The sequence below is a fragment of the Zalophus californianus genome, chromosome 1 (assembly GCF_009762305.2).
Source record: "Zalophus californianus isolate mZalCal1 chromosome 1, mZalCal1.pri.v2, whole genome shotgun sequence".
In the NCBI taxonomy this organism is placed as follows: Eukaryota; Metazoa; Chordata; class Mammalia; order Carnivora; family Otariidae; genus Zalophus; species Zalophus californianus.
Genome location: NC_045595.1, coordinates 131,700,909 through 131,713,160, shown reverse-complemented (window position 1 = coordinate 131,713,160; position 12,252 = coordinate 131,700,909). Strand labels below are relative to the sequence as shown.

At 34.5% G+C, this 12,252-nt stretch overlaps 1 protein-coding gene across 3 annotated transcripts in view; it reads left to right on the top strand.

Moving 5' to 3' along the window:
* CCDC39 (coiled-coil domain containing 39) overlaps nucleotides 1-12,252 on the top strand; it is a 49,564-nt gene that overhangs the window by 10,143 nt on the left and 27,169 nt on the right. Inside the window, exons 6-12 of one of the 3 annotated variants that reach the window (XM_027587486.2) lie at nucleotides 702-794; nucleotides 891-1,019; nucleotides 4,211-4,402; nucleotides 7,224-7,327; nucleotides 7,894-8,026; nucleotides 10,434-10,628; nucleotides 11,584-11,748. In XM_027587486.2, coding sequence (XP_027443287.2) covers nucleotides 702-794; nucleotides 891-1,019; nucleotides 4,211-4,402; nucleotides 7,224-7,327; nucleotides 7,894-8,026; nucleotides 10,434-10,628; nucleotides 11,584-11,748 — 1,011 coding nt within the window. The remainder of the gene's footprint in view (nucleotides 1-701; nucleotides 795-890; nucleotides 1,020-4,210; nucleotides 4,403-7,223; nucleotides 7,328-7,893; nucleotides 8,027-10,433; nucleotides 10,629-11,583; nucleotides 11,749-12,252) is intronic. The other 2 variants (XM_027587487.2, XM_027587488.2) reach the window with 2 other exon arrangements.

The window sequence follows — 12,252 nt, the reverse complement described above, 5'->3', positions numbered from 1 at the left end:
CTGAATCTGTAGTATGTGAACCTTTTTTCTGAATTACATTTGTAATTTAAAAGCTGTAGTTCTTAAACTTTCTTTGGGTCAGAGACTCCTTTGACAGTCTAATAAAGCCAAGGATCCTCTCTTTAGAAAAGTGACTATACTCAAATACTCATAAAATTTTGCTGAAACCCTCTGACCATTTAGGGATCCACAGACTCCAGGTTAAAAATCCTGATTGAGAAAAGTTTTCAAAAGCATTTCAGAGAAGAAAGTTTTATATTAGAATTAGTAATTTAACTTCTTTTGTCTAAATAATAGTTTGAATGTAATATACAGTGTTTGCTGATTTGAGACTATAGTGCTATTATTTAATATATTATTATAACCATTACTTAAATCTACTTGTAATAAATGTATTAATACATTAGTATTATGAACATGCTATTTTCTAATAGATTTAATACCAAATGCATATTATTATCTGTATTAAAAGGCAAATTATTGTTTATCTTTTTTTCTAACTTTAAAAAGTATTAAAAGTCTTTTTAGAAACAATTGAGTTTTCATTGCAGCCCTTTGGGGTTAAAAGATTATGTATTATTTTGTAATTGTTTTAGATAGCAAATAAGTGTGTATCTATAATAGTACTTAATGTGAGATATATTAATAGCTTTTAAGTTAAATGATAATTTTGAATATTTTTACATGAAACTACATCATAGGCACTGACCCTGCAATTAGAAAGACTGACTTTGGAATGTAATCAGAGAAGAAAGGTACTTGACAACGAACTTATGGAGACTCTAAGTGCACAGGTTAGTTTAGTGAAGATTTTTGTTTCTTAATTGTCGAAGGGATGTATGCAATAGCACTTAAATTCACAAAAATGTTATTTGCTCTCTATTTGACAGTTAGAATTGGATAAAGCAGCACAAGATTTTCGTAAGATTCATAATGAAAGACAAGAACTCATTAAACAGTGGGAGAACACAATAGAGCAGATGCAGAAGAGAGATCGAGACATTGATAATGGTGCCTTGGTAAAGTAGTTGTTTGGTCCTTGCAGTGTTCAACTGTGTTATTCTCTTTTGTATTTAACTCATTCATTTCAAATGTAACTCACATTGTTATTTGAAAATCATTTATAGTAGGGTTCAATAGTTTTGGTAAATGTTTTTCAAAGCTCACTCTTTACATTTAGATATGTGATTTTATGAAGGTTATTTACTTAGGGTATTATAATGCTGAAGACTAGATCCTGCCACTCTGAAATGTGGAACAAGAGAAAGTCAATAGATAATGTTAGTGCAGTAAAACCAATGCTCTGACTTACACATGGTTGCCCAAGGTGCTTTGGACTTAATATATGTGCTGTTTGGAGTAATCACTGGTGTAGGGAAATGAGTCTCATGGTTGGCCAAGAAACAAAAAGGGAGAGTCAGGAAAGAAACCTAGACTGATAAAGTTTCACTTTTGAAACTGAGGCACCCATAATAGGGTAGAAGCTTGGAAGGGAAGGAATACCACACTGATTAAACACGGACCTAGTGTTATTTTTGCTACTTTCAGAGGTAATTTAGGAGACGTTTTTTGGAAAGTCATTAAAGGGCAAAATGGTGGTGAGTAAAAATGGGAAGATTAGGGAGAGTTGGGAAGGAGAAAGAATTGAGGATATGTTAACTTCCTTTCTGCGTCTACTCCATGGAAAGGCAAGCAGCTTAGGTCATTGGGGGTTTGGTATTCTCATATCTGTATGAGATTTACTTGCTATATGTGACTTATATGTAAATTATTCTTTTATTTTAAATTTCTATAAGTAACCAACATTTTATCAACAAAATGGCCTATGACTTCCTTGGAGGGACAAGGGAGAACCAGTCTTAACTATGAGTTCCTCTTAATTCTTAATGCTGATCTTGGTTTCAGACATCAAGTCCTGACTCTTCCTCTGTGTAGATCAAATGTGACAGATCCAAGATTGCAGATCCACAATTGCATTCTCATACAACCCCACAGCTGAATTGACTCAGCCTGCCGATTTGGCAGAATATACAATTTGTAGCTCTCTGGTCATATTCACTATGGTTCCTTATGGACATCTCCTGGTTGTCTTTGTTGTAAGGGAATAGGATGGGTGCTAAGAAGTGGCTCCATATGTAGTGGTATGCTTCTGAGTGTTTAACAACTGGCTCCCCATTTGTAGCATTTCTGATTTCTGTGGGGAAACTACTTCCATACCAATGTGACTCCATTCAACACAGAGTTGAGAAGAGATGTGTCAGTCAGTGCTGGTAAGCCAGTGAGATCCAGTTCATACCACCAGAGGATTTGATCTTTTGTTCCTTTTCCTCCAAAACATTTCCTGCCTTCTTAGTGTCTTCTTGGCAGGAGTCTGAGCGTATGAACCTGAAATTGGCTTCTTGAGAGAAACTTTTACATTATATAGAAAAGGAAAAATATTTTTCTATTATGCTTTTATTCCAGTGTAGAAATTTTGGGATATTACTGTACTTATCAGCATCACCTACAAAAAGCTTAACTGTGAGTAGATGAGAATGTTGAAGTAGGTATTAAAGTATCTGTTTAAGTTGTAGAAAATCAATATAAGGCAGGAAGTTCTAGAATGATCATTTGACATACATAAACTTAGGATGTTTTGACCTGTCTTTGGTTGAATGAACACAGTATATATATAGATTGCTACATTATAGAGTGTTAATTGTTATAGACAACATATGGGATTAAATAAATTTACAATGCTTTTTTAAATGTAATGCATTTTAGGGGCGCCTGGGTGGCTCAGTCGGTTAAGCGTCTGCCTTCAGTTCAGGTCATGATCTCAGGGTCCTGGGATCGAGCCCCGAGAATCGGGCTCCCTGCTCAGTGGGGAGCCTGCTTCTCTCTTTCCCTCTGCCCTCTGCCCTACCCCACTCCCCCACTGCCCTACCCCACTCCCCACTTCTCCTTCTCCCTCTCTGTCTGCTCTACCCCACTCCCCTGCTCATGTTCTCTTGCTCTCAAATAAATAAAATCTTTAAAAAAATGTAGTACATTTCAAATATATATCCATTTAGTATGCTAATATGTACAGTATTACATACAGCATTTCTAAAACTTACTCATTTCAGAACATACACCCTCCCCCAACCCAATTTTCTGGGATTGTTTGGTGGGACCCCATTTTGGAATTACATCTTAGGGTAAAATTATCTTTTTCCTCCAATTCTTCTAACATGTTGCTATCAACATCACTTATAAAAACCACATATGAGCTTTTTATTCTTCAGCTCTAAAATCTTCTTTGTTCCACATTGCTTAAAAATTGAACCTCTTTAACATGGCAGTTAAAAAATTGATTTTTTTCACAATTGGGCCCTAACCTCTACCTTTCCAGCCTCATTCCTTTCATTTGTACCCACCCCTTCTTAATACATCCCCATTCCATCCCTGCCCTCCCTACGATTTAACCACATTAGAGTGTTTATGCATCTCCATTTATCTTTTAGGCCTAACGTAAAAGAAGCCTCTTAAGTAATGCCTTTTAGTAATTCCTCTTGGGTAGACTTCATCATCTCTTTTTCCCATGGTGCTTTGTCCACATCTCATTTAACTACCTTGTATATGCTATTTATTTTTATTCTCCAAGACCAGCAAAAGGCCTTAGTGAAGACATTCTTATTGAAACCAATAACTAAAATATTATTCTCAAAAGGTGAAAAAAAAACTGGTCCTGTGAAATATTTGGAAAAAAATAATTGAAATCCAACTTTCTACGTAAAAATATTCAACAGTGTTATATTTTTTAGATATCACCTTTTGTTTATAAAAGCTTGACATTTTTTTCATCTCTTTAGCAAAGTACCAGATGAAAGAAAACAAGATCTTCAAAAAAAAAATGAGCTTATAGATACTGATGTGTAACATATTAATACTTTGTTTTTATTCATATAAAAATAGACTTTCTCTCTCTTTTTTTTTTGAAGTAGGCTCCACGCCCTGTGTAGAGCACAGTGCAGGGCTCGAACTCACGGCCTTGAGATTAAGAGCTGAGATCAAGAGTTGGATGCTTAATTGACTGAGCCACCCAGGTGTCCCCAAAATAGACTTTTTTAAAGAAAATATTGTCTTAAGAAGTTTTGATAAAATACTGAATGTAGAAAAATGAAAACTAAATTCCTTTTTGTTTTGTTCTTCGCATTAAACATATATTTAACATATTTTTAAACCTTAGGCATTAGCAAGGATAAAGCAGGAAATAAGAGAAAAAGAAAATTTGGTTAAAGAAAAGATCAAGTTTTTGGAAAGTGAGATTGGGAATAACACAGAGTATGAGAAAAAAATTTCTGTTGCTACTCGTAAACTTTTAAAATGTAGAACGGAGTATCAGCGTCATGAAACTAACAGAAATCAGCTGAAAGATGAGGTATGTCAACTAAAAAGACTGGCTTGTGTGTTTATGACAAATTACTAAAAAATAAGCATAAAAGCTCTCTTTTGATTAAGGAATTGCCTTCTAGTTCTTTTTTCTTATGTCCCTTCATGTTGTGGAACTTTTAGGGTACTGCAGTTGAGCCCTGCTTGGTGAAAGCAATGGGGGGGTGGGATGGGGGGAGGTGCCAGGCATACCACAGGTGGTGTGAAGGTCTCCTCCTGGAGTCGTACAGCACACAACTTGCCCAACACATACAGAGTTTTGTAAGTGACTTGAGGCAAAAGGTTCCCGAAGGTCTAGACTGAAATCATGATTATAACTGGCCCATGGGCAGATGTGAAGATGAAATCGACATTAGTGATAACCTGAAGTGTCTTTCCAGTGCTACATGTGTATGGTGATTTTGACTCAAATTCTAGATGGAGTTATTTGCTTAAGTTCAGTTTCTCCCCTTGTGAAGGGATAATATTTCAGTCTAGTAGTGAGACAGTGTAGTGGTAAAATACCTTGAAACAGAGAACGAAACTTCTGCTTTGTTCTTTTCTTCTTTTGCAGGCACACATGGCCAACTAGATTGTTCCATAGGGAGTGTTAGTGATCCCTTTAGTTAGCAATAAAGGGATCTTTTTGAAATTTGTGCCTTGAGGCCACATTGTTTGAAGTTACTACTGTTTAGGCAGGAAATTGGAATATTATAGAGCATTTCATTCTACAAGTTGTTATACTTTTTATTTCTGATAAAGAAGGAAAGATTTTTTTTCTGTCCAAAAAGAGTAATTACTTATGGTCCTAAAAAAATAAAATAAGCAAATTTCTTGCCTAAATTAAATGTCACTGATAATAGTTCATTCTTAAAAATTTTTAAGTTTAAACCAATTGCATTAAAGAATGCAGGGATTCATTGATTCATTCATAATTTGTTTATTGAGATATAATTCACATATAATAATTTGCCCTTTTAAAGTATACAATTCAGTGGTTTTTAGTATTTCATAGAATGTGCAACCATCACCACTATCTAATTTTTTAGACTATCTTTGTCTTTCAAAAAGAAACTCCTTGCCCATTAGCAATCACTTTGCTTCCTTCCTCCTACTCAGCCCTGGCAACTGCTAATCTACTTTCTGTCTCTGTGGATTTGCCTATTTTGGATATTTCATATAAATGAAATAATATACTATGGAGCACTTCATGTCTGGATTCTTTTACTTACATAATGTTTTCAAGGTTCATCCATGTTGTAGTATGCATCAGTACTTCATTCATTCATTTCTTTCCTCCAAATTTTAAAATTGAGGTAAAATAGGGGCACCTGGATAGCTCAGTTGGTTAAACGTCTGCCTTCAGTTCAGATTGTGATCCCAGGGTCCTGGGATTGAGCCCTGAATCAGGGTCCTCGCTCAGTGGGGAATCTGCTTCTTCCTCTGCCCCTCCCCCTGCTCATGTTCTCTCTCTCTCTCAAATAAATAAATAAAATATTTTAAAAATTGAGATAAAGTACACATAATGTACACTTTACCATCTTAATCATTTTCAAGCATACAGTTCAGTGGTATTAAATACGTTCCTAATGTTAGGCAACCATTACCACCATCCATCTCCATAACTCTTTTCTTCTTGTAAAACTGAAACCGCATACTAATTAAATAATAACTCCCCATTCCACCCCTCCTCCCAGCTCCTAGCAAGTACCATTCTACTTTCTGTCTCTGTGAGACTACTCTAAGTACTTCATATGCATGAAATCAGTATTTATTGTTTTGTGACTGGGTTATTTCATTTATTTCACTTAGCAAAATGTCCTCAAGGTTTATTTATGTTGTAGCAGATGTCAAATTTTTGTTACTTTTTAAGGCTGAATACCATTCCATTGCATGTATATATCATGTTTTGCTGCTCCGTTTATCTGTCCGTGGACATTTGGGTTGCTGCTATGTTTTAGCTATTGTGAATAATGCTGCTATGAACATGGGTGTACAATTATCTCAGAATTGCTGGATGGTACTTACGGTAATTATGTTTTTAATTTTTTGAGGGACCACCATACTGTTTTCTGTAGTGGCTGTACCATTTTATATTCCCACCAATGGTGCACAAAAGTTCCAGTTTCTCCACATTCTCGCCAACACTTGTTCTTTTCTCTTTTTCTTTTTTCTTTTTTTGGTAGTAGCCATCCTTATGGAAGGGTGTGAGGTGGTATTTTATTGTAGTTTTGATTTGCATTTCCATAATGATTGATGCTGTTGAGCATTTTTTATTAGTATATCTTCTTTGGAGAAATGTCTATTCAAGTCCTTTGCTCATTTTTGGATCAGTTTGGGGTTTTTTTTTTGTTGATGGTGGTGAGTTTTAGAAATTATCTATATATTCTAGATATTAATCCCTTATCAGGTATATGATTTGCAAGTATTTTCTCCATTTTATGGAGTGCTTTTAACTGTGTTGATATTGTCTTTTGATGCACAGAAGTTTTAAATTTTGATGAAGTCCAATTTGTCTTTTTTCTTTTGTTGCCTGTCATATCCAAGAAATTATTGCCAAATCCAATACTGTGAAGCTTTTGCTCTAAGTACCTTTCATGCATCTATGTAGGACTGTATAATTTGCCAGTATCATGAAATAAGTCATTTAAAATGTAATATCAGATCAAAAAGAAAAACTGGTTATATGGATTACAGCAACATGGGCACTGTATTTATAGGTGTGATGTAGGTTAAAAACTAACATGTTCAGAATAGAACTTCTCAAAAATAAAATTAATTTATAAGATGTAGAGTAACTATGTAATTTTTGTCTGTTAACTAATGAATAGCTGGATTCTTTAAAAGCCACTGTGAATAGAAGTTCCAGTGATTTAGAAGCTATAAGGAAAAATATTTCCAAAATAAAGAAGGACATTCATGAAGAAACAGCAAGGTAAGAAAAAAGATACTTAAATATGTTTATAGTTTTTGACTACTTATGTTTTTTTAAAGATTTTATTTATTTATTTATTTATTTATTTATTTATTTGAGAGAGAGAGAGAGAGAGAGAACAAGTAGAGGGAAGAGCAGAGGGAGAGGGACAAGATGCAGGGCTCGATCTCATGACCCTCAGATCACACCCTGAGCTGAAATCAAGAGTTGAATGCTTAACTGACTGAGCCACTCAAGCTCCCTAGTTTTTGACCACTAGAAAAATTATTAAATATTTAAGCTTTTGTTAAATAATTGTAAACTGATGGCTACTAAATTATTAAACTTGAAAAAAAGTTTTTCCTGGATTTTTCTTTGTAAAGGTTTAGGAACAATATTTTTATGACTTATTAAATATATAAGGTTTCCAGAAAGGTAATAAAAAGGTTTAGGTTTATGGCCTAAAGAAACCTAAAGAAACCTAAAGAAACCTTCAAGTTATATGAAGAAATCTTAGGATAAGCTATTCCATGTTTGTATTACTTTTTAGACATGTTTTCTATTTTTTCCTCATAAATTCTCTCTAGGTTACAGAAAATTAAAAATCATAATCAGATTGTAAGAAAAAAATTAAAGCAGATAACTGAGAAAACAATGTCTGTGGAAGAGAGAGCTACCAATTTGGAAGATACGCTAAGGGAAGAGGAAAAAAGTGTAAAGGTAAAGTTTAGTTTTAGTTCTTAAACAGTCACAGAATCTAGCAATAGTGAATTAGACTCTTGCAATTAGGGAGTAGGAGGTCTTTTAAGAGGCTCTGCTTTCTGGTGTGACCACATTTGTAATCAGAATTTTGAGTTGTTGGACCCCCTTTTTGTATGTGGCTTCTGAAGATGTTTCTGGCCTTCTCTCTTAAAGCTTCTACTTCTCCTTTTGCTTTACTTTCAGCATTTGCCTTGGCTGTCTTCTTTCAAAGGTAGCCCTCCACCTGTGATCTTGTGCCTTTCCAATGCCTGGTGTGTCTTTGCTTGTCATTCATATATATGCTCTTATATTGCAGACATACCTTGAAAAATGCCCATGTTTTAAAATTTATTTCTACCCTTACAGTTGGTTATCATTTGTTTTTTTTTGTTTGTGATCAAATTCCCCCCAATGGTTTACATTCCTTCCCTGTATTTCTTTATCATTTATTATCTCTGACAGTCTGGCACCATTTATAAGTAAATGGACTCTTAAGTGTTCTACTTTACTAACTCTACTGGGATGTCTTTGGCGTCTTGGTAGCATTTAGGCCAATTTTTGAGAAACTGGGAAAGGCTGGTTCACCATTTCCTCTTTGAAAACTTCCAAGTGACTTTTGTGACCTGACACCATTGGCACTACTTCTTGCTTCTACTCTTTCTGAGGGGCAGCTGAAGATCACGGCAAAATCCCTCATTTGCTAAATATCAAGTATGGTTTCACTTATATTTGGATAAAATCAAGCTTCTTTGGTGTGCTGTTGAATGTTCAAAATCTCTGAATAATGAAGTCATGCAGCAGGCTTGACTTGAGTGGCATAGGAGTCTAAATCACATTATTTTAAAAAAAAAAGGTTTTTTTTTCCTCCCAAGAGCTTGATTTTCTGTAGCACTGAGATAGGACAATATTAGAACTTATTAGAAATCTGCAAAGACTGAAATCCATATGAAATAGACCTTTTGATGATGACATTAAAAACTGGTGACATTTTTTAAGAAATTAGCTTAATTAGAAAAAATGGGATTGGCAGCATGTGTGCTACTTGTGCTGTCTCAGCGGTTTATTCATAATCTTGGTTTTTGTAGCTGTTTTTCTTTGTTTGGAAAAATCCTAATCCTGTATGTTTTGGAGATGTATTATGTTATTCACCACCAAGCACCGACTTTAAAACTGCCAAGCAGTCTTTGAGAAGGTCTTAAAACTAATGAAAATTTTCTATTATATAAAAAAGGCATTTTAAAGATTATATTAGATTATATTTCTTAATTTGTCAAAATTTAAATGTGCCAGTCACAGATTTTGTTTTCATATTGAGGTTCATTGGTTGCCAAAAGGAAATATACTTATCTGGGCATAAGAGCACAGAGGGAAATTATTTCAACAATTAAAATGATAACTTTCAACAGATCTTACTTGGCATGGGAGATCTATTTGAAGCCTAGAACACTTGTCGTGGAGCCTTAAGGTCAAGACAGATCTGCCTCTTGAGAAATGAGCGGTGGGAATGGGGGACTGGTTTCTGTTTCCTAGAAGGCTGCACATGTAGGGAGGCCAACTAGAGACAAGGTATGAGTGAAGGTGCCAGTGGTGTGTTGGGGCCAGCCCTTACCAGCTCTTAAGAGTTGATAGTTAAATTTTCTGGAATTTTGCAAGTCAGCTGCTAAACATGGCTACTATTAAAAATTAAATTATATAGACTTATAGTTAAATACATAATATTAAAAACAAAGTAATAAGCACTCATCACTTCTAAATTATTTTACTAGATTTTACTATTATCTATTTATGCTCTTAAGGTTACTTAAAATTACTTACATTTATTATATCTGTATAGTGGAAATGCTATGTAATGATCTGCTACTGCGTATCTCTTTCCAACTCTGCATTTAGCAGAATCATGTTAGTAGCTTGAAATTGGCCATAATGGGAATATTTATAAAAAGAAAATCAGCTTCTTCCCCCTAACCTGCCATCTATTGGAAAGCTGATGTTTAAACATTTGCCTGCTCACCACTGGATAGTGCCCAGAAGAAGGTGGGAGATTGAGCTATGTGATTTCTTTCTTGTAACACCCTCAAGACTTCAGCAAATTCTGTGAACTTAAAAGTTGTGCGTCTCTGCTATATCTAAGGAAGCCAGTGGAATGGCCAGGTTCTAAGGTGTAGAATGACATGGTGTAGAATTAAGATGACAGATCAAGTTACTGGAATAGAGTAGATTATAAGAAATGTTGGAGATTTGTTGAAATTGTGGGAAGGGCATTCTTATATTCTCAAGGGCTGAAATGTTGGGGGGTTAATTTATGACCCCCCAGATTATAATGTTCATATAATAAAACATTTCAAGGTATTATAATTTCATTGATCACTATTATTCTTATCATCAGGAAGTGGAAGTTCAATTGAACATAGTGAAAGATGTGCTGTTTAAGAAAGTTCAGGAATTACAGACTGAGACAATGAAAGAAAAAGCTGTTGTATCAGAAATTGAAGGAACTCGTTCCTCCCTAAAGCACCTCAACCATCAGTTACATAAACTGGATTTTGAAACCTTGAAGCAGCAAGAAATTATGTACAGTCAGGTAGATGTTAATCTTATGAATGTCTTCCATATTGATTTGTTATAGTTGTGACGGTTAAGATACCACAGTGTCCTGAAAAAACAAAGATTTTTAAAGCACTCTTGGAGGGATAGACAGATGCTGAAATAGGATATCATGTTTGGTAAGCAGTAGGGTAAGGGAGCCTTAAAACCTATTTTTTTTCTTGATCTGAAATAAACAGGTCAGAGGATAGACAACTCCAGTGAGGGACAATCATGCTTTAAAGGAACCTGGGGCAATTGGGCCTGGAGTAAAACAAACCAAGGAGTGGGCTATCTGAAACCTGGAAAAACTGTATGTTGAGTCTTAGTCATGCAAACATGGGCTTCCTTACCCCAACCCCTGACTAATAGTTTAAAAGCACTTCAGACATTTTTCCTTATTTGTTCCATTTATATATTCTGTCTCATGTTAATTCTTTAATATCATCCCTCTCTACATCTTAATTTCCTTGTCTAATGTCATAGTTTCTCAAAATTACAGATGTTAAAGTATTATTTTAAAAATAATTCATTGGAAGTTCATCATATTTGAGCCATTCATGGCTAACAATTTGTGACTTTTTTGTATCCCTTAGAAAATGTGCCCTCAAAAATCCATGTCCATGTAAATCCAGTGGATTTACTGAGGTTCCATCCTAGTAGTATATACCCTCTTAGCTGACTTCTTATATTTTCAGAAGATTACTTACCTTTATGTCACTATCATGTACCTTGATTGTTGAAGAATAGTTTGCTGTTTCTCCACTTAGAGTTAAAAAGGATTTTGTACTATAAATTACTGAAGAATTAAAGTGACTTTAGTAAATAACACTTAAGACTAAACTTTAAGAAAGTGTTTATTGTGTTTTATTGTGTTTATTGTGTAAAACCATTTATGGAAATGGTCTTAACTGTTTGTTTCTCCTTACTATCTGTTTTTAAAAATGTAACAGGATTTTTACATTCAACAAGTGGAACGCCGAATGTCACGGTTAAAAGGAGAAATTAATTCAGAAGAAAAACAAGCCCTGGAAACAAAAATTGTTGAACTTAAAAAGACATTGGAAGAGAAAAAATCTACATTTGGCCTTTTGGAAACACAGATCAAGAAACTTCATGTAACTTAGCCGAAATACTTTTGATGCTTCAAATATCCTAGTCATTAGTCATTCTGTTTTAAGTCAACTTGGTCCTAAGACTTTACTTTGGATAGGATGATTGCCAAACTATCTGCATGTATAAAAAATGTATGAACTAATGTTCATGTTTCTATACCGACTATGAGAATATAACATTACCATTGATTATGCATTTACTATATGATAAGTATATTACATGCCTTTAGTATTTTATCTCATTTAATCTTTATCAGTGTCTTGTGAGGGAGATATTATTACTTGTGTCACAGATTAAATTGTCCATGGTTACACAGCTAGTACATGGAGAGCTAGGATTTGATCCTTGGCCCATAGGACTTCAAAATACTCTTAAATAGTACATGATTTAAAACGTTGACAAACTACAATTTTCTATGATGTTTTTGCCAGAATAACTTAATTGCCTTTTATCTTTGAAATGACCTTTATGGGTCATCTATTGTAGTTACTCACATATTTACTTGG